Source organism: Crinia signifera, chromosome 8 (genome assembly GCF_055691185.1).
Source record: "Crinia signifera chromosome 8, ASM5569118v1, whole genome shotgun sequence".
NCBI lineage: Eukaryota > Metazoa > Chordata > Amphibia > Anura > Myobatrachidae > Crinia > Crinia signifera.
This window is the reverse complement of record NC_139224.1, coordinates 180442158-180465357: the sequence shown is the minus strand read 5'-3', so window position 1 is coordinate 180465357 and position 23200 is coordinate 180442158. Positions and strand designations below refer to the sequence as shown.

General features: G+C 49.3%; 2 protein-coding genes across 2 annotated transcripts in view; one reads left to right on the top strand and one right to left on the bottom strand.

Moving 5' to 3' along the window:
- The window catches only part of ECHDC2 (enoyl-CoA hydratase domain containing 2), a 51359-nt gene extending 30392 nt beyond the window's left edge, over positions 1-20967 (bottom strand). Inside the window, 8 exon segments of the mRNA XM_083157923.1 lie at positions 2272-2459; positions 2533-2589; positions 2862-2954; positions 10670-10756; positions 11991-12018; positions 12020-12079; positions 12692-12759; positions 20554-20967. Coding sequence (XP_083014049.1) covers positions 2272-2459; positions 2533-2589; positions 2862-2954; positions 10670-10756; positions 11991-12018; positions 12020-12079; positions 12692-12759; positions 20554-20692 — 720 coding nt within the window. The 5' untranslated portion in view covers positions 20693-20967.
- Positions 20968-22802: 1835 nt separating this feature from the next.
- SCP2 (sterol carrier protein 2) overlaps positions 22803-23200 on the top strand; it is a 96942-nt gene continuing 96544 nt past the window's right edge. Inside the window, exon 1 of the mRNA XM_083157921.1 lies at positions 22803-22934. Coding sequence (XP_083014047.1) covers positions 22884-22934 — 51 coding nt within the window. The 5' untranslated portion in view covers positions 22803-22883. The remainder of the gene's footprint in view (positions 22935-23200) is intronic.

Below are 23200 nucleotides of genomic sequence, written 5' to 3'. Positions count from 1 at the left end.
TACAGTAGGGTGTGTGTGTATACAGTAGGACAGGGGTGTCAAACTCAAATTCATCGGGGGCCGCATCAGCACATTGGTCACCCGCAAAGGGCCGGTACACATTCAGAAAAGGGGCGTGGCCATGAACAAATGGGAGTGGCCATGGGCAAAAAGGGCGTTACAACGTCCCCTTTCCGAATGTGTACTACTACAAGTATCATGGTGAGTAGTAGGCTGCCTACCTGTGTCCAACCAGGATGGGGAGAGGGAGAGCTGCTCTTCAAACTGTCTCCTGCACGATTTTTCTTTTTGCTGGTGGTGGCTGCCAGGGGTTAATGTCTGTTGCCAGGGATTCCAGCTCGTTGCCAAGGGGTTAATGTACATTTTCAGGGGTTCTTGCTCGTTGCCAAGGGGGGGTTAATGTCTGTTGCCAGGGGTTCTTGCTAATTGCCATGGGGTTAATGTCCATTACCAGGGGTTCCAGCTCGTTGCCAAGGGGTTAATGTCCGTTGCCAGGGGTTTCAGCTCGTTGCCCAGGGGTTAATGTCCGTTTTCATGGGTTCTTGCTCGTTGCCAGGGGGTGTTAATGTCCGTTGCCAGGGGTTAATATGTGCTTGCCCACCCACCCCACAGTTACTGCTGCCTTTACCTGCGCACAGAATGTTCAGCGTCTGACAGGAAGAGCAGCTCTGCACGTCACCAGGAAGTCGCAGAGCTGTGCTTCCTGTCAGACACTGAACATTCTGTGTGCAAGGACGGAGAGGCGCGGGGGGGCGGGCAGCGGGGGCGGATGGGCAGCGGCGAGGGGGGGGGGGGCTGGGCGGAGGCAGGGGGCCACTTGAAGAGGTCCGGCGGGCCGGATTCGGCCCGCGGGCCTTGAGTTTGACACCCGTGCAGTAGGACATAGGTATGTGTTTATAGGTGGGTATATCTGTGCGTGTGTAGGTAGGTGTACAGTACATATATATATATATATATATGTGTATGTGTGTGTGTGTGTGTGTGTGTGTGTGTGTGTGTGTGTGTGTGTGTGTGTGTGTGTGTGTGTGTGTGTGTGTGTATTTGTTTATAGGTGGGTATAAATGTGTGTGTGTGTGTGTGTAGGTGTACAGTATATGTGTGTGTATACAGTAGGGTGTGTGTATGTATGTGTGTATAGGTGGGTATAAATGTGTGTGTGTAGGTGTACAGTATACAGTATGTGTGTATATGTATGTGTTTATAGGTGGGTATATCGGTGTGTGTGTGTACAGTATATGTGTGTGTATACAGTAGGGTGTGTGTATGTATGTGTGTATAGGTGGGTATAAATGTGTGTGTGTAGGTGTACAGTATGTGTGTATATGTATGTGTTTATAGGTGGGTATATCGGTGTGTGTGTACAGTATATGTGTGTACAGTATATGTGTGTGTATGTATGTATGTGTGTATAGGTGGGTATAAATGTGTGTGTGTGTAGGTGTACAGTATACAGTATGTGTGTATATGTATGTGTTTATACAGTAGGTGGGTATATCGGTGTGTGTACAGTATATGTGTGTGTACAGTATATGTGTGTGTATGTATGTATGTATGTATGTGTGTATAGGTGGGTATAAATGTGTGTGTGTGTGTGTGTGTGTGTGTGTGTGTGTGTGTGTAGGTGTACAGTATACAGTATGTGTGTATATGTATGTGTTTATAGGTGGGTATATCGGTGTGTGTGTGTGTACAGTATATGTGTGTGTATACAGTAGGGTGTGTGTATGTATGTATGTGTTTATAGGTGGGTATAAATGTGTGTGTGTGTAGGTGTGTACAGTATATGTGTGTGTATACAGTAGGGTGTGTGTATGTATGTGTGTGTGTATAGGTGGGTATAAATGTGTGTGTGTAGGTGTACAGTATACAGTATGTGTGTATATGTATGTGTTTATAGGTGGGTATATCTGTGTGTGTGTGTGTGTACACAGTATATGTGTGTGTATACAGTAGGGTGTGTGTATGTATGTGTGTATAGGTGGGTATAAATGTGTGTGTGTAGGTGTACAGTATACAGTATGTGTGTATATGTATGTGTTTATAGGTGGGTATATCTGTGTGTGTGTGTGTGTGTGTACACAGTATATGTGTGTGTATACAGTAGGGTGTGTGTATGTATGTGTGTATAGGTGGGTATAAATGTGTGTGTGTAGGTGTACAGTATACAGTATGTGTGTATATGTATGTGTTTATAGGTGGGTATATCGGTGTGTGTGTGTGTGTACAGTATATGTGTGTGTATACAGTAGGGTGTGTGTATATATTGTGTACCTGTGGTAAGATCTCGTGTGCTAGTTCCAATGCTCGCCTGTGCGCGGCGTCTCCAGCCTCATTTTGTGGAACAGCGTCATTGACCAGCCCAATCCTGTAAGCCTCAGCGCCCTCTATCTGCCGTCCGGTGAAGATCAGTTCCTTAGCTAAGCCAATGCCTACCAGGCGCGGGAGTCGCTGGGAGCCTCCTGCAATAGAAGCGGCTCAGGGTAAATCCCAGCTGTGTAATGTACGGGCAGGAGGTCAATGTGCCGCACTCACCCGCGCCTGGCAGTAACCCTCTCGTCGTCTCAATCAGCCCCAGCTTAGCCGATGACGCTGCAACGAGAAACATTGCTTATGTCATTACATACCTGGAACACGGAGATCACATGCAGGTGCCTGACCATTACATACCTGGAACACGGAGATCACATGCAGGAGCCTCACCATTACATACCTGGAACACGGAGATCACATGCAGGAGCTACCTCCCGGCCTGACCATTACATACCTGGAACACGGAGATCACATGCAGGAGCTACCTCCCGGCCTGACCATTACATACCTGTAACACGGAGATCACATGCAGGAGCCTGACCATTACATACCTGCAACACGGAGATCACATGCCAGACCTAGCTCCAGACCTCCACCCAGGGCATATCCGTCTATAGCAGCGATGGTTGGCATCGGCAGGGCCGCTGGGAAGGGAACAAAGTAAGAGAATAGAATTAGCTGGGTCTAGAACAGTGGTTCCCAAACTGTGTGCGTATGCACCTGGGGTGCCTCAGGACACTTGCAGGGGTGCCTTGGGTTGGTGGACCAGGATCAATTCATATTATTTATGGTCAATGTACCAGGCAAAACCAGTGCTTGTGACTGCCAATCATAATCTATGTGGACAAACAGAAGCAAATCCTGTCCCTCACCACATAACTGTGACACACACACACAATGCACTTCCTTTAATATTTTTTTTCTGAATTGCTCAATAAGAAACATTTGGCCTAGGGGTGCCTTGGAAACATTTTGATGCTCTAGGGTGCCGTGATTCAAAAAAGTTTGGGAACCCCTGGTCTATAAGCAAGAGGAGAACAGCCAGACCTAGTTACATAGTTATATAGTAGGTGAGGCTGAATAAAGACTTGCATCCATCGAGTTCAACCTATGTTTTTAATAGCTGATCCCTTGTAAAAAATAAGGAATTTGGTACTTACCGATAATTCCCTTTCTCCGAGGCAGCAGGGGACACTGCAGTACTGACGTATGAGATAGAGTGGGTGCGTAGGAGGAGTCGGCACTTAAGTGAAAATTTCGTCTGTGGCTGGCTCCTCCCCCCTCTATCTCCCTCCAGACACCAGTCTTAAAAAACGTGACCGAGAGAGAAAGGGGACAGGCAAAAGTAGAACCACAGACTGTAAACAAAAAATATTAGGTAAACCCTTCAACCAATAGACATGCATTCATGAAACCAAACAATACAGATAAATAATCCAATCTGTAAAAATACAGAACTAGCAGGACCCCCAAACAATCATGGCAGGAACGGTACTGCTGAAAAAACAAAAAACCAAAGCGCTGGGCGGGCGTGCAGTGTCCCCTGCTGCCTCGGAGAAAGGGAATTATCGGTAAGTACCAAATTCCTTATTTCTCCTACCGCAGCAGGGGACACTGCAGTACTGACGTATGAGATGATACCAAAGCTACTACACCCGGGAGGGCGAGCGCTGAGGATCCTGTAAGACAGCTCTGCCAAAGGAAGAATCTTCCCTGGCAAACCTATCAAACTTGTAAAACCTAGCAAAGGTATTGGAGCCTACCCACGTGGCGGCTCTACAAACCTGAGTCAAAGACACTCCCCTGGCAGCCGCCCAGGAAGTACTGACTGATCTGGTAGAATGGGCAGAAACATTTGGAGGAACCTGAATGCAGGCTTTTGCATACGCCTCCTTAATAGTAAGGCACAACCACCTGGCCAGAGTCTGCTTCGACGCTGGCCAACCCTTCTTTTCTGCCCCAAACAAAACAAATAAAGATTCAGTCTTCCGAAACGAAGCCGTCCTATCCACATAGATGCGTAATGCTCTTACGACATCCAAACTTTCAGAAGACCCAGGCAAGGCCGGAACCACGATCGGCTGGTTCACGTGAAAGGAAGAGACTACCTTGGGAAGGAACCTAGGATTAGTCCTTAACTCTGCACGGTCTCTGTGAAAAACTAAAAACGGAGGACGGCAAAGCAGAGCCCCCAGCTCTGAAACCCTCCTGGCTGACGCCAATGCCAAGAGCATCAGAGTCTTCCATGTCAACCACTTCAGGTCCACTGAATCCAGCGGCTCAAACGACTCAGATTTTAGAAACTCCAACAGGAGCCCCAAGTCCCAAGGCTCAGTCGGAGGAACATACGGAGACTGCAACCGTAAAGCTCCCTTCAAAAAGGTCTGCACCTCCGAAATGAGTGCCAATTTCCTGTTGAAAAATACAGACAAGGCGGAAATTTGGACCTTAATAGAACCTAACCGAAGGCCCTTATCCAGCCCTGCCTGAAGGAATTCCAAAAGACGAGGAAGGTGAAAAACCGCTCTCTCCACCTTCTTCCTCTGACACCATGCCACATAAGACTTCCAAATACGGTGATAATGCTTGGAAGTTACCTCCTTTCTAGCCCTGAGCATGGTGGGAATTACTGTCACTGGAACACCCCGCCTTTTTAACAGGTCGGCTTCAACAGCCACGCCGTCAAACGAAGCTGCGTCAAGCCTGGGTAGGCGAACGGTCCTTGCTGCAACAGATCCTCCCTGAGAGGAAGACGCCACGGAGCATCGGCCTGAAGAAGCTTCAAGTCCGAGTACCAAGCCCTTCTCGGCCAATCTGGGGCTATTAGTATCGCTGAAGCTGACCCTCTTTTTATCCGTTTGAGTACCTGTGCTAACAAGGGAAACGGAGGGAAGATGTAGATGAGGTCGAAATTCCAATGAATCGAGAATGCATCCACCGCCCAGGCTCCCGGATCTTTCGATCTGGCACAGTAAAGAGGAAGTTGGTGATTCAGTCTGGACGCCATCAAGTCGATCTGAGGCGTCCCCCACCGCCGTGTGATGAGCTGGAAAACATCCGGATTTAAAGTCCATTCTCCTGGATGGAAATCCTGGCGACTTAGGTAATCCGCCTGCCAGTTCTCCACTCCCGGCAGGAAGACTGCTGTGAGATTTGACGCATAAGCTTCTGCCCATTGCAAGATCGGACGAACCTCCTTCATTGCTGCCCTGCTCTTCGTCCCGCCCTGACGGTTTATATAAGCAACCGCGGTCGCATTGTCGGACTGGATCATTATCGGCAGACCCTTGAGCAGGTCTTGGGCCTGAAGGAGTGCTAACCTGATGGCCCTGAGCTCCAGAATGTTGATCGATAACTTGGCCTCCTGGACAGACCAACGGCCCTGAAAAGTATAACCCTGGGTCACAGCTCCCCAACCTCTCAGGCTGGCATCCGTCGTCAGAATAGTCCAAATGCATGGCCTGAAACTTCGACCCTTCAAAAGATGAGAAGTTGACAGCCACCAGTTCAGAGACAGCCGCGCTTCCCTTGAAAGAAGGATTCTCTTGTGGATCTCCAAATGGGATCCCGACCACTGGGACAGAAGATTTTCTTGAAAAGTCCTTGTGTGAAAACGACCATACGGTAGAGCCTCGAAAGAGGCTACCATCATTCCCAGTAGACGCGTGCAAGTGTGTGCTGACACCCTTCGTAATGACAAAACGAGTCTCACCATCCTTTGAATTGCTCGCACCTTGTCCAAAGGAAGCGAGACAGTCTCGTTCTCTGTATCCAAGATGAGTCCCAGGAACTTTAACTTCCTTGATGGTGTCAGATGAGATTTCTTGAGGTTTAGAATCCAACCATGGTCTACCAAGAATTTGCAAGCTACCATGGCGTGTTCTACCAGCTTCTCCCGACTTGGCGCTTTGATTAGCAAATCGTCCAAATACGGAATAATTGTTATTCCTTGGAGCCTGAGAGCTGCAATCATACATGCCATGATCTTTGTAAAGACTCTGGGAGCTGAAGACAGGCCAAAAGGAAGAGCCTGAAACTGGTAGTGGCAATAGTCTATCGCAAACCTCAGAAAACATTGATGGGGTTCCCAAATTGGCACGTGCAGGTATGCATCCTTGATGTCTAACGACATCAAGAATTCTCCCTTTTCTAGAGACGCCACCACGGACCGGATGGACTCCATCTTGAACCGCTGATAACAGATATGGAGGTTTAAATCCTTTAAATTTAGGATAGGCCGCACCGAGCCGTCCGGCTTGGGCACCACAAAGACGCTGGAATAGAAACCTCTGCCCTGCTGTGAAGCCGGGACTGACACCACTACTCTTGCGTCTAAAAGACCCTGGATGGATCCACGCAGAGCCTGACTTTCCTCCTCTTTCCTTGGCAGACCTATCCGAAAAAATCTTGAGGGGGGGGGTCGACGCGAATTGCAGTTTGTATCCCTGGGAAATGCTGTCCAGAGCCCAAGCATCGCTGCAGTGGGATCTCCAGATTTCTGCAAACTGCAACAGACGCGCGCCCACAATGGAATCCCCCACGTGGGCTGCGAGACCGTCATGCCACTGGCTTGTCAGCGGCCTTGGGATCTGGCCTGCGGGCAGTGGCGGGTGCAGTAGGGGCCACTCTGGCACCTCTTCCTCTACGGCCTCTGAAAGAAGAGAAGCCCCCTCTTGTCTTACCTCTGAAACCTGATGTACCACGAAAGGCCCGAAAGGAAGGCGCCACAAACTGGCGCTTGGGAGGCGGAGCTGCGGAAGGCAAAAATGCAGACCTACCCCCCGTAGCCTGGGCGATAAGTTTGTCCAGTTCCGCACCAAACAATACATCACCTGAAAAAGGCAGAGCCTCGACTGCCTTTTTGATTTCAGCCTCAGCCTGCCACGGCCGCAACCAAACGGCCCTCCTGGCCACCACAGCTGAAGCCGAAACCTTAGCTCCAAGAGACGCCACATCTGCAGACGCTTCCCCTATATAAGTAGAAGCATCCCTGATAAACTCAGCCAAGGACAATAAATCCTCCTTAGGACTGTCCTGCTCCAAACCAGACACCAGCTGAGAAGCCCATACCTCCATGGCCCGAGCCACCCAGGCAGAGGCCAGCGCTGGTCTCAACAAAACCCCCGCTGTGGAGAAAATAGTTTTTAAGGTAGTATCTAACCGCCGGTCTGGCGCCTCCTTTAAGCCGACCGCCCCCGGCACTGGCAGAGTCGACTTCTTTGAAAGTCTAGAAAGGGACACATCTGGTGATGGCGGAGCCTCCCATTTTTCCCTGGATTCAGGGGAGAAGGGATAGAGAGATTTAATACGAGAGGAAATTTGAAATTTCTTATCCGGAACTTTCCATATATCTAACAGCGGGTTATCCAGCTCAGCCGAGTCTGGAAAATACACTGGCGTCTTCTGTACTCGACCAAAGATAGAAACCTGAGGCGGAGCCCGAGACTCCTCTAGGTTTAAAGTAGTCCTAACAGCCCTGATAAGGCCGTCCACTCCCTGAGCGTCCTCTTCATCCAAAAAGTCCTGAGGAGACTCCTGAACCTGTGGAGCTACATACTCCCCATCCTCTAAAACCTCTAACCCCTCATCATCATCTGAATGATGAGGGACAGCCAAGAACACTCCTGCCTTCCTCTTAGCAGCTACCTGTGAAGCAGGCATTCTCTGTGAAGTGCCAGCCAGCGACTGGGACAGAGAATCCACAGAAGAAATAAGTGTCCTGGCCCAAACAGGCTCTGCTGCAGCTATGCTAGAAAGCTGAGTCTGCATCAGCTCCCTGTCTTTCCTGGAGGCCACCAATTCAGCAGTAAGATTAGCTAACACACTGTGGATAGGATCCACCACAGACTGAGGAGTCTTAGGGACAGCTGCAGCAGCCTTTGATAAATCATAGCAGGGAGCACAGAGTGAAACACCCTTCGTGTGCTGGGTATATTGACCCTTGCAGCTCTTACAAGCATACAGCTTCACAGCTGCCTTGGAAGAAGTACCCTTCCCAGCCATAACTGTACAGGTGACCCAGTATATATTTTTTATATAGAGACACACTGGCTCAGACACCAACACACACACACAGAAAAAACACCCCTTAGAAACCAATCTCCCCCAACAGAGAAAGTCTAGAGTCTGGGTGTCAAACAGGGAGAGAGGAGCCACAAACCCTCCCAATGCTTGTGTGTGTGTACAAAACCTCCGCTACTTACAGTACCCCTGTAGAAACGGAGGAACAGCGCTGAAGTGACGACTGTCATGAAAGTGAACCAGCCTGCAGCCTCTCAGTAGCAGCAATCACCTCTCCCAATGGCGTCCGCGCGGAAGAAGTACCTCCCACAAGCCATCTTCCCGCGCCCGCCGGAGTTTGATGACGTCATCGTCGCGCTGATGCCGCGACGATACTGCCCGGCCAGCGCGCTCTCCTCTGGCCGCCCCCTGTATGGTGCAACGCACCTCCTAGCTCTGGATGAGGGGGAAGCTGCCGTGGACCCGTAACGCTAGCCGCAAGCAGCTGCGGCGGGTCCCCGGAGCCGATGCTCCGGTGGCTGGGTACTGGAGGGTAGCTGCACGCAGTACCGACCAGACCCTCCAGAGCCTCCCACGAAGCAGGCACCCTGTCCAGGGATGCCTGTGTCACTAAAAACGATAAAAGAAAAAGAAAAACACAAATAAAATCCTAGTCTCCTGTGGAGACCTTGCCGAGGATACCGACTCCTCCGGCACTTTTTTAAGACTGGTGTCTGGAGGGAGATAGAGGGGGGAGGAGCCAGCCACAGACGAAATTTTCACTTAAGTGCCGACTCCTCCTACGCACCCACTCTATCTCATACGTCAGTACTGCAGTGTCCCCTGCTGCGGTAGGAGAAAGACAGAATATGATTCTTACTGTATTAGTACCCTTGGATGTTTTTATCCAATAAATGATTGTCCAACCTTATTTTGAACGTATTTATACTGTAGTGTCTGCCGACACCACTTCTGCAGGAAGAGAGTTCCACAGTTTGACTGCTCTGACTGTAAAGAAATTCTTTCTTTTGAGGGAACGAAATCTTCTTTCTTCTAATCTAAACTCGTGCCCTTGTGTCCTAGATTCCTTTCTTGCAGTAAAAAGGATGCTTGAGGAGTTCCTTATATTGGCCCCTGATATATTTGTACATGTTGAGCATGTCCCCCTTAAACGTCTCTACTCTAGTGTAAATAGTCCCAAACTGCTGAATCTCTCCTCATAGTTTAAATTCTCCATTCCCACCATTACTGCTGCCAATTACACAGCCAGCTCTGTACCACTCTCTGCCCTCACAGGTCACACTGATGCCCAAATCACAGTACCCAGCCTGATCTGTGCCACTCTGTCCTCACAGGTCATAATACTGCCATTACACAGCCAGATCTGTACCACTCTCTGCCCTCACAGGTCACACTGATGCCTAAATCACAGTACCCAGCCTGATCTGTGCCACTCTGTCCTCACAGGTCATAATACTGCCATTACACAGCCAGATCTGTAACACTCTCTGCCCTCACAGGTCACACTGATGCCCAAATCACAGTACCCAGCCTGATCTGTGCCACTCTGTCCTCACAGGTCATACTGCTGCCCATTACACAGCCAGATCTGTGCCACTCTCTGCCCTGACAGGTCATACTGCTGCACATTACACAGCCTGATCTGTACCACTCTCTGCCCTCATAGGTCACACTGCTGCCCATTACACTGCCTGATCTGTGCAACTCTCTGCCCTCACAGGTCATACTGCTGCCCATTACACAGACAGCTGTGCCACTCTCTGCCCTCACAGGTCACACTGATGCCCATTACACAGCCAGATCTGTACCACTCTCTGCCCTCACAGGTCACACTGATGCCCATTACACAGCCAGATCTGTACCACGCTCTGCCCTCACAGGTCACACTGATGCCCAATACCCAGTACTCAGCCTGATCTGTGCCACTCTGCCCTCACAGGTCATACTGCTGCCCATTGCACAGCCAGATCTGTACCACTCTCTGCCCTCGCTGGTCATAATACTGCCCATTACACAGCCTGAGCTGTGCCACTCTGCCCTCACAGGTCATACTGCTGCCCATTATACAGCCTGAGCTGTGCCACTCTCTGCCCTGACCGGTCATACTGCTGCCCATTACACAGCCTGAGCTGTGCCACTCTCTGCCCTGACAGGTCATACTGCTGCCCATTACACAGTACCCAGCCTGAGCTGTGCCACTCTCTGCCCATTACACAGCCTGAGCTGCCCTCAGGCCCCAGTGCACCAACAACAGCAGCAGGTCTGTAGCAGGTTATTATAGGTCATGGGATTCTCCATGTAATCTCTGCATTCTGCTAGCCTGGCCTGGCGCACTCACCAATCTCACTCATTAACTTCCGCAGATCCTGAACAAAGAGAGTGGCCTCAGAATTGTCCATCTTCGCTCGCTCTTTGAGGTCTGCGCCTGTGAGTGACAGCAGGAACATTAGCGTCAGCATAGAATAGATTCATCCTAACACCAGTAATTAGAGATAGGATCTGTCCTCACCTGCAGAGCAATGTGCAAAATGAATCAACTCCTAACTGTAACCAGGCACCCCATCCATAGTCGGGCACTTAGCCTGGCGCAACTACAACTTAATGCTATACCACCACTGGCATTCACTGCGTCTCTATACTGCCAATCATCGGCACCAGCTGTTCCACCATAGGACATTAGAGCAAGCCTATGGTGTCTGAACATGGCTGCCAGAATCATTGCAGCGGCAAGAAAAGTCCCAGTCGCTGACCTGACACGCCCACATCTGAATAGACACGCCCCTGGGCCCACCCATCTGTGGGCAATTTCTCACTACCATAAACTCCGTCACCTGCATAGTACGTAATGAACTGCGCAAATATCACCATAGTGTCTGAAAGACAACAATATAAGAATCATGAGAGAAGCCATTTTGTCTCTTATTTTAGAATTAGAATAGATGCTGACACTCTATATCAGGGCTGGGCATTAAGTGGCCCTCCAGCTGTTGATGAACTACACATCCCAGCATGCCTGCCTTAGTTTTGCTATTTGGCCATGCTGAAACTAATGCAAGGCATGCTGGGATGTGTAGTTCATCAACAGCTGGAGGGCCGCTTATTGCCTATATTCTTTGTTCTTCTGTTAGTAAGTTTAGAACTGCTCCCACACGAACACAGAGAACATGAAGTAGGCCTCACAACATAGGAAAGTCTTGGTACCTAAAGAGGAGGGGCGGGAGGGTGAGCAGGACCCTGAAACAAAGATTCAGTCTCTCATGTATAGGTCGTATGGAAACTGTATCTGCATGTACAGTATCTGGGTCATAAATCCCAAAGCAAAGACGTGTGTTGGACTCGCAAGCTGTGTGCGCACCTCATTCGTCTCTCAATCCATTGATAGAAGTTCTTGCAGATCTATGAAGGACCTTGATGAAAAGTGAAATTTATCTTCTACATGTCCGAATCTGGCCCTCCAGCCATTGGACAACGGTTCCCAGGCCTACCACTGAGGAGTCGTGGTAACACAAGTGGAAGATATGTAATGATGGTGCCAGGTGGGAGCGGCCATACTCACCATGTTCTCTTCATCGCAGCAACAAACAAAAGCAGAGAGCAACTGATTAATCTCATACATGTACAGGACATAGTCTGGGTACTGCCATGGGCACGCACCTTACCTGCGCAAAATACTCCAGGGACGGCGCTCCCTGACCACCACCACTCGCACGCTGGCGTCATGCCGAAGATCAGCCACAGAGCGGAAAAACTAGAAGACATTTGTGTGATCAGTGTAAAGGACGATCACTAGTAGGAGGGACAATAATGACATATACTGTACGTATAGAAAGGACTTATTCAGGTTTATTTGCAGCAGCGTGTCCAATGTTTGCACTGTGTGCACGCACCCATCATTGTGGGCAGAGAGCGGTGGCCTGGCCCATTAGCATATGGGAATGCCCAGCGTCATGGGCGTTCTCATGCTTATGAGGCCATGACGGACATGCGAGGGGCGGGCAGCTGACATCTCCGGATGTCAGCTGCCCACCCACTTCCCCATGAGCGTACACGCATATGTAAGGTTGTCGGAGACATCAAAAGACGTGGGACGGTCCCAGTGGCCTGCGAATGGGTGTTTATGTAAAACATTAATTCGCAGCCATTGCAAACGTATGCGCCTTGCGAATGGTGGGCCGGCGTACCACCATTCGCAAGGCGGGACCTGGTTCACTCACAAGGACGCAAATTCGCATCCGAGCGAATGAACCAGAATAACCCCCAAAGTCCCAAACACAACCTGTAACGTGGCAGTTAGCTGATTGGCTGGTCATTAAAGTTCTAGGTTTAACAGAAGATACATTGCTTATTATTGTGTCATTACCTCGTTAACGAATAGTTTTCCCAATGAGTTCAGAGCACGAGGCCGACACATGACAATCTCGGCGATACCTGAGACAAAGACGACACCACCGTCATCAGCATTCTACATAAGCAGAGAGGGGGGGGCAGCTCCCAGAGTGCCGCGGGGGGGGGGGGGGGGGGAGAAGAGGCAGCTCCCAGAGTGTCGCGGGGGGGGGGGGGGGAGAGAGGGTCAGCTCCCAGAGTGCCGCAGGGGGGGGGGGCAGCTCCCAGAGTGCCGCGGGGAGGCAGCTCGCAGAGTGCCGCGGGGGGGGGGGAGGGAGGAGGCAGCACCCAGAGTGCCGCGGGGGGGGGGAGGAGGCAGCTCCCAGAGTGTCGGAGGGGGGCAGCTCCCAGAGTGACGGAGGGAGGCAGCTCCCAGAGTGACGGGGGGGGGGGGGGGGGAGGCAGCTCCCAGAGTGACGGGGGGGGGGGGGGGGGGGGAGGCAGCTCCCAGAGTGCCGCGGGGGGGGGGGAGGAGGCAGCACCCAGAGTGCCGCGGGGGGGGGGGGGGGGGGGGAGGCAGCTCGCAGAGTGCCGCGGGGGAGGCAGCTCCCAGAGTGACAAGGGGGGGGGGGGGGGGGGGGGAAGGCAGCTCCCAGAGTGACGGGGGGGGGGGGGGGGGGAAGGCAGCTCCCAGAGTGACGGGTGTTTTATTTCTGTGCTCTATGAGGGACAATGTGAATGATTTTTTTTTTTTTTATGTGAGGACTAATGTGATTTTTTTTGTTCATGTGGGGGCCAACAAATTAGTTTTTTCCTGCGGGTGGTGGTGTGACTTGGCAATTTTAACATCTTATCTGGTGTGCCATGAGCTAAAAGGGGGATTTGTGTAAGAACTTACCGTTCAAATCCCTTTCTCTGAGTCCATCCTGGTGACACAGATCAACCTTGGGATGTAGTGGGGTCTGAAGGAGCCAGGCACCTATGCTATGTCTTTGAGAGGCAGACTCCTCCCCTGCTGCATCCCAGAAACTTCAGTTCAAACTTCAAGAGCCCACTAGGATACATTACTCAGTACATCGCCTGAACATATTAATATGCACAATCAAACAATAACCATATAACATGAAAATGTAACATGAAACCGTATAACACTTACTGAGCGTAAGGGAGGGATCGCTGTGTCACCAGGATGGACTCAGAGAAAGGATTTGAAGGTAAGGTCTTACAAAAATCCCCTTTTCTCTAACATCCATCCTGGTGACACAGCTCAACCATGGGACGTTCAAGAGCCGGTCCTTTGGGAGGGTACGCTCAGGTCCGCAGCTCATACCACTGCTCGCCCAAATGATGCCTCCTCCGACGCAAACTCATGAAACCGGCAGAATTTGGTGAATGTGTGAACAGAGGACCAAGTGGCAGCCCTGCATAACTGCTCTGCTGAAGCCCCGTGACGCACAGCCCAAGAGAATGCAACATACCTCGTATGGGCATTCACCCTGGCCGGAACTGGACGACCAACTTTGTTGTAGGCAAAAGCTATGACCGACCATCATCTAGTGATAGTCTGCTTAGAAGCCGGCCACCCTCTCATATGTACATCATACAGCACCAGCAAGGTATCAATTACATAGTTACATAGTAGGTGAGGCTGAATAAAGACTGGCATCCATCGAGTTCAAACTAGGTTTAATTGGCTTATCCCTTGTTATATGTAGCGTATTCTGATTTTTTAAAGACACCCCTGGATGGTTTTTACCAATAAAATGTTTGTCCAACCTTGTTCTAAACGTATTTATTGTGTCTGCCGACACCACCTCTCCAGGAAGAGAGTTCCATAGTTTGGTTGCCCTGACCGTGAAATTTTTTTTTCCTTCTAAAAGGAAATTAAATCTTCTTTCTTCTAATCTAAACTTGTGCCCACGTGTCCTAGACTCCTTTGGGTTTTTTCCAGTTCTATGATGTCCTTTTTATAGTGCGGGGCCCAGAATTGTACTCCATATTCTAGGTGTGGTCTAACCAATGATTTGTACAGAGGCATAATTACTTTTGAGTCCCTAGTTTCTATGCCCCTTTTTTTTTTATACGTGCTAGTATCCTGTTGGCCTTATTTTTTGCTTTATGACATTGAGCACTATACCCCAGTTTATCTATTTGGACTCCTAGATCCTATTCAACTACTGAAATACCCAACGCCTCCCCGCTTAGGTTGTAACTAGCACACTGGTTATGTCTCCCGAGGTGCATAACATCAGCTCAACCTCATCTTCCACTTTTTTGCCCACTCAACTAGTTTATTATGATCATTCAGAAGCGCGGAGACATCCTCAGTTGATCTAATAACTCTACTCAGTTTTGAGACATCAGCAAATATGGAAACATTGCTGAGTATTCCCACCCCAATATCGTTGATAAATATGTTAAATAAAATGGGCCCTAGTACCGAACCCTGTGGCACTCCACTTGTATCTGGTATCATATTTGTCTTGCAAAAAGATTTCACTTATGTCCAAGTAAATGCGCAAAGCACAAACCACATCCAAAAGCATCAATTTGTCCCTGTGTCTGGTCTCCTAAGGAGGGCAAAGACACTGGAAACATAATCTCCTGGTTTAAATGGAAAATTTCGGAACTGTACGAAGAACAGCCCTATCCTCACGAAAAAGATTAAGAAGGGAGGCTTACAGGACAAAGCCCCTAATTCTGACATTCTCCTTGCCGAAGCGATAGCTAGAAGAAAATCTAATTTCCATGACAAAAAAAACTTCAAAACCCACAGAGCCACTGGCTGACGATAAGGTGGTCAAATACGCACCACACCTTGAAGGAAACACTGAACCTCTGGTAAAAGACATCCTTTTTTGAAAGAAAATGGAAAGTGCGGACAGTTGCACCTTCAAGGATTGAAGACTCAACCCCACTGAAAAAACGTCCTGAAGGAAACCCAAAATTCTAGCCAATTTGAACCTTTTGTCTCTAACACCATCTGATCTTCCACACCCTATAGTAGATAGCCACTGAGACAGACTTCCTAGCTTTAAGCATCGCCTGGATCACAGCATCCAAAAATCCCTTCTTCAATAATGAGATTTCAAATGCCACGCCGTCAAATTTATCCAAGCTAGGTCCTGGTGAAAGAACGGGCCTTGACAAAGCAGATCTGGACGAAGAGGTAGGCACCACGGAGATGCTACTGACAACCTGAGAATGTCCGAATACCAGGACCTCCTGGGCCGGTCTGGAGCCACCAGAATTACCTGCAACCCATGAAGCCGAATCCTCTTGGGAACTTGAGCCAGCATTATAAACGGTGTAAAGATGTGTGCCAGCTTGAATTTGCAAGGCACTGCATGACGTCCATAGCCCACGCCGTTGGATCTCTGGTCCATGAACAGAACAGTGGGACCTAACAATTGTGCCTCAAAGTCATCAGGTCCATCTCCGGAATTCCCCAGCGTACTGTGATGTCCCTGAACACCTTAGGGTGTAAGGCCCACTCCCCCTCCTGCAGTTCCGATCTGCTGAGGAAGTCTACCTCCACATTCCAGATCCCAGGAATAAACACCGCTGGAACATGGGACTCAGCCCGCTGGAATATCTGTGAGACCTCTCGCCAACCTGCTGCGAGTACCTCCCTGGTAGTTCAAGTATGCCACAACGGTGGCGTTGTCGGACTGAATTCTCACTGGAAAGCCTGTTAAAACAGTCTCGGTCTTTAGAACTGCTCTGAGCTCCAGGATATTTATAGGCAGAGTCGCCTCCAACCACAGTCTCTGAAGCCTGAGATTGAGAACCACAGCTCCCCAACCCTTGAGACTTGCATTGGTCATGACTAATAACCAGGACAGCAGAGATCAACCACAGTAGGGAATCTCAACTCCTGTGTCAGAGAAATCCTTTCCAACTTCATGGTGTCAATATTCCCTGACCAAGAAGTCAGAATGTTCCACTGGAACACATCTAATGAAATCTTGCATTCTGCAGGGTCTTGAACATGGCCACCATTTTACCCAACAGTCTCAGACACATCCAGACCGACAGGTGTAGAGCCCTGAGAACCAACCAGGCTAAGCTCTGCACCACCTTGGCTTTGTCCTCTGGCAAAAACACTTGATGCAAATGAGTGTCCAACACCACCCCTAAAAATTGCAGCTTCTGTTCTTGTGCAGGTACTGGAATCACCACCCCCCTTGTGGTGAGCAAACGAAGACACCACCCCCCCCCCCCCCAATAGAGCTCCTCTCTTCCCTGCCTCCCGCGGTAAGTAATGTCTTGGAGGATTCCCTTTCAAGATGATCTTGTTACCTTGAGAGATTACCGCCCTCAACCACTGATGCCGAGTGTTGCTGAACAAACATCCTGAAAATCTAGGAGGCGACCGCCCACGCTGCTCCCGGAATGAGGAGTCCGCACCCCATCGTGCTGAGGATTTATCCTCAGGCTTGGACAATTGCTTCTTGGTAAAGGCACCAAAACAGGACTTGGAAGCCTTTCCCCTTCTTGAGGGAAACTTTCCTCTACCTGTCTGACCCCTGCCAAACGCTCCACCCTGGCAGGGTGAACAAAAGGAAGGGTGAAAAACACTAAAGCGAGAACACCGCCCTGCTTCACCACCGGACCTGGCAAGAAAGAACTCTGCGCAGGGCTCATATAGCCAGTTTGTCCTCCATTTTAATATGGAGTGCACTGACAAGCTCTTGTAAGTGGTGGCGCCATAATGGGGTTCCGCCATCCAAGACCCCTCACTAGCTGAGAGACGATTTCAGGTTCCCTGGGGCCCAGGAGACCAATGAAAGGGGTCAGCGCCCGCAGTGCTGCAAATAGTGTATAAAAGTTTCCCCAGGATACACTGACCTGCACTAAAGTAAAATTAATAAAATAAAAAATCTCTAACTCAAGGCTGCTGAATGCACAGCATAAGCACCCACGCCGGTGGGCACCTAAAATGAAACTGACGTTTCCAAGATGCAGTGAGGGAGGAGCCGGCCTCTCAGAACAAAGGTCCTACGGACCCTACTACACCCCATGGTTAAGCTGTGTCACCAGGATGGACAATAGAAAATAAGGTTTAAAATCACTTAGCTAGAGGCTGGAAAAGGGATTAAGTGTTGCTGGTGTAGAGTGTACTGGCCGCACACTGAATATAAGCACACGGATCTGTGGTGATGGAGGGACAATGCATGGGAGCAGGAGGACAAAAGGGAGCGGAGCGGGGTACAGTATATGGGGGCGACAGGCTGTGTGGGGATCGTATGTATGTATGTATGTATATATCATTGTGGGGTGTACAGTATATGCTTTGTGGGGTGGACTGGCACTCCTGGGGTGGTACAGCTGCTCCTGACACCACTACAGGAGGACACAATGCTCTGTTCCTGGGATTCCCTGGTAATGTATGATTGCAGCACCTGTGGGAAACACCTGTCTCATCAATTAACTAGGTCATCACAGGTGCTACATTACCAGGGAAGCCCAGGAACAGAGCATTGTGTCCTCCTGGAGAGTGGCATGCTGGGAGGTATGGATAATGTATGATTGCCAGCACCTGTGGGGAGCTAGGTAACTGATAAGAAAGGTGTCACCACAGGTAATGGCAATCATACATTACCGGGGAAGCCCAGGAATAGAGCATTGTGTCCTCCTGGAGAGAGGCATGCTGGGAGGTATGGATAATGTAGGATTGCCAGCACCTGTGGGGAGCTAGGTAACTGATAAGAAAGGTGTCACCACAGGTGCTGGCAATCATACATTACCAGGGAAGTCCAGGAACAGAGCATTGTGTTCTCCTGGAGAGGGGCATGCTGGGAGGTATGGATAATGTATGATTGCCAGCACCTGTGGGGAGCTAGGTAACTGATAAGAAAGGTGTCACCACAGGTGCTGGCAATCATACATTACCAGGGAAGCCCAGGAGCAGAGCACTGTGTCCTCCTGGAGAGGGGCATGCTGGGAGGTATGGATAATGTAGGATTGCCAGCACCTGTGGGGAGCTAGGTAACTGATAAGAAAGGTGTCACCACAGGTGCTGGCAATCATAAATTACCAGGGAAGCCCAGGAGCAGAGCATTGTGTCCTTCTGGAGAGGGGCATGCTGGGAGGTATGGATGATGTATGATTGCCAGCACCTGTGGGGAGCTAGGTAACTGATAAGAAAGGTGTCACCACAGGTGCTGGCAATCCTACATTACCAGGGAAGCCCTGGAACAGAGCATTGAGTCCCTCCTGGAGAGGGGCATGCTGGGAGGTATGGATAATGTATGATTGCCAGCACCTGTGGGGAGCTAGGTAACTGATAAGAAAGGTGTCACCACAGGTGCTGGCAATCATACATTACCAGGGAAGCCCAGGAGCAGAGCATTGTTTCCTCCTGGAGAGGGGCATGCTGGGAGGTATGGATAATGTATGATTGCCAGCACCTGTGGGGAGCTGCTGTAGGTAACTGATAAGAAAGGTGTCACCAGAGGTGCTGGCAATCCTACATTACCAGGGAAGCCCAGGAGCAGAGCATTGTGTCCTCCTGGAGAGGGGCATGCTGGGAGGTATGGATAATGTATGATTGCCAGCACCTGTGAGGAGCTAGGTAACTGATAAGAAAGGTGTCACCACAGGTGCTGGCAATCCTACACTACCAGGGAAGTCCAGGAGCAGAGCATTGTGTCCTCCTGGAGAGGGGCATGCTGGGAGGTATGAATAATGTATGATTGCCAGCACCTGTGGGGAGCTAGGTAACTGATAAGAAAGGTGTCACCACAGGTGCTGGCAATCATACACTACCAGGAAAGTCCGGGAGCAGAGCATTGTGTCCTCCTGGAGAGGGGCATGCTGGGAGGTATGGATAATGTAGGATTGCCAGCACCTGTGGGGAGCTAGGTAACTGATAAGAATGGTGTCACCACAGGTGCTGGCAATCCTACATTACCAGGGAAGCCCAGGAGCAGAGCATTGTGTCCTCCTGGAGAGGGGCATGCTGGGAGGTATGGATAATGTAGGATTGCCAGCACCTGTGAGAAGCTAGGTAACTGATAAGAAAGGTGTTACCACAGGTGCTGGCAATCATACATTACCAGGGAAGGCCAGGAGCAGAGCATTGTGTCCTCCTGGAGAGGGGCATGCTGGGAGGTATGGATAATGTATGATTGCCAGCACCTGTGAGGAGCTAGGTAACTGATAAGAAAGGTGTCACCACAGGTGCTGGCAATCCTACACTACCAGGGAAGCCCAGGAACAGAGCATTGTGTCCTCCTGGAGAGGGTCAGGGAGGTATGGATAATGTAGGATTGCCAGCACCTGTGGGGAGCTAGGTAACTGATAAGAAAGGTGTCACCACAGGTGCTGGCAATCCTACATTACCAGGGAAGCCCAGGAGAAGAGCATTGTGTCCTCCTGGAGAGGGGCATGCTGGGAGGTATGGATAATGTAGGATTGCCAGCACCTGTGGGGAGCTAGGTAACTGATAAGAAAGGGGTCACCACAGGTGCTGGCAATCATACATTACCAGGGAAGCTCAGGAACATACCATTGTGTCCTCCTGGAGAGGGGCATGCTGGGAGGTATGGATAATGTAGGATTGCCAGCACCTGTGGGGAGCTAGGTAACTGATAAGAATGGTGTCACCACAGGTGCTGGCAATCCTACATTACCAGGGAAGCCCAGGAGAAGAGCATTGTGTCCTCCTGGAGAGGGTCAGGTAGGCAGGTATGATATATATATCGTGACCCGGGTTACAGGGCAGTGTGCACAGGATCATGTGTGTATAGTGACCCGGGTTACAGGGCAGTGTGCACAGGATCATGTGTGTATAGTGACCCGGGTTACAGGGCAGTGTGCACAGGATCATGTGTGTATAGTGACCCGGGTTACAGGATTATATATACATACACAGGCCGCGGCCCCGCTACTCACCCGCATTGCGCCCCTCCAGCGGGGTGACACGGACCTCCTTGTGCCCCGGGGCAGAGCTGCTGAGTCCCCGCACTGACCCCCAGCGCAGCCCGCTACGGGCCCCGGCAGCCAGCAGCCCCAGCAGCAATGAGCTCCCCATTATCCGTCTGGAATGGATCTGTGGCTGTGCCAGGAGCGCCCCCTGCGGACACCGCGTGTAATTACAGCCGGATCTTGGAGGAGGGGCCGTGTAACTGACAGCTCAGACCGCCTGTGCCAGTTCTCTGATTGGTCTCTGTGCCGCTGTAGACACTCCCTCTTAAAGCGTCAGTACTTGTGTGAGTGGACCCCCGGCAGGCGGGGAGGTGTCGCCGCTTTATGTGTCCGGCTGCCGGGTATATTATGTGCAGTTCCTGTGTCCTCCTGTCACTCACACTAGGGATGGGACATCGAAAGAAAACATCGGTCAAATGATGTTTTTCAACATTGGTTGCAAAACATCATTTAGACCTAAACATTGGTACTGTGAACCCGATGTTAACCGATGTTAACCGATGTTTCGATATTTTTAAAAATAAACTGGTTACCAAAGCATATAATATACTAATAAGCTTCTAAAATGATAAATAATCCCTCTATTAAGTTTATCTTGTTGGAGGCTTGCAGTTTATACACACACAATGGATATATGATTCATGTTTTGTGGTAAATCAAATTTGTTACGGAAGGAAAAAAAACATGAAGCATTAACTATCAAACCTTTATTGCAACAACTCACAATCTGCTATTTTTACCTAGATTTTTAACTGTAGCAACAGGCTAATAACTTATGTTAATCATAGAAAATAACAAAAAAACTGTACACACAGTGCAACATAGAACATACTACATAGAACAATCACATAGTACATTGAAAAAAACTCTTTGTAGCAAAATAGGAATCTACTATTGAGGTACATTAATTATGGGCCTCACAATACAGGTGAATAAAACAAAATAAAAACTGTGAGGAGAATAACAGAAATTGGGGAAGGGGAGACTCCAGTCCAGCATACTTTCAAACTGGCCCCCAAATTTACTTATCCACATGAAAAAAACATGACTATGCTGGCATTTGTAATAGCAAGCTATTAATAATTCATAAAAAAATACTTTAAGTACATTTATCACGATTGTTTTAATATGGAAAAACTTTGGGCCTAATTCAGAGGCGGATGCCTTTGCACTCTCAAATCCACCACTTAAGTATAAAAGATGCAACATTGCCAACATCAAACATCTGAGCAACCCTATTGTTGCTTAGAATAACCATCAGAACAAAGACGCTGGAGCCAGTGCAACTGCAAATTAATGTTTGAAACATGTCTGCATTTGACAAACCAGCCCCCATCCCCTCCCTCAAATAGAAACTACTGTACCTGTCACTCAGTATCTGCAGCCGCTGTTACTAATAAATCACTGCACAGAAATAAACTGTGCAAATGTCTGCATCCACAACTGAATCAGGCCCTTTGTAAGGTGCTGTGATATGCTTGCTGCATAATAATAAATCAATTGATAGATTGTAAGCTTGCGAGCAGGGCCCTCATACCAGACTGTAAATGCCCAGTTTGTTGTATCACTGTCTCCTATTGTAAAGCGCAAGTGAATATGCTGCGCTATATAAGAAACTATTAATAAATAAATAAATATGAAGGGAGTTCACCACAATGTCACTACTAGTGACTATATTATACTGTTCATTCTAGCACCCGCTATCTTTGAAAACCCATGCAGTTCCTCTTCCCTGCCTGGAGTGTCGCTGTCTGCTGTAGTGCTTCTAGCACAGTGTGGTCTGTATATCAACACTGATATGCAAACCAGACTTGTGCGACAGTGACTCACTAACAGCACCAGTTGCAGTGAGGCAGGGGTGGGGCTGTCCTGTGTGCTGCTGCTGAATGGCTGGCCAGACTGTCTTTCACTGTCAGCTACCACCCACAGCAGCAGCACACAGCCACACACACATATGAAAGCCCAGCCAGCAGTGATACTGTCATGTTTGTTAATGTTTTTTTTTTTTTTATCAGTCTTTTTAATGAATATAAATCAAGGAGAGAGTGAGCTGGCTGCAAAGCATTGAAAGCAGCACACATTGACACACAAAAGAAAAAACATTGGAAGATTGAGAAAAACATCGGGGGAGAAATCTAGCGATGTAGATGAAACATTGGATCCTCAACATCGCAGGGTTAAACATCGAACATTGGAACCATAAATCCGATGTTACCGATGAAACATCATATGATTACCCATCCCTAACTCACACAGTCCGCGGCCTCCTGTCACTGATCTCCCGCACTCACCGCAGCATGGGACCGGCACAGCGCAGAGTCTACGTGGTGGGGGTCGGCATGACCAAGGTCTGCTCCTCTCCCGCCAACTGTGTCCTGTACTGTGTGTGTGTGTGTATGTACAGTGTGTGTATGTGTACAGTGTGTGTATATGTGTGTGTGTACAGTGTGTGTATGTGTGTATGTACAGTGTGTGTGTATATGTGTATGTACAGTGTGTGTGTGTGTGTACAGTGTGTGTGTGTATGTAGTGTGTGTGTGTACAGTGTGTGTATATGTGTGTGTACAGTGTGTGTATGTGTGTATGTACAGTGTGTGTGTGTATATGTGTATGT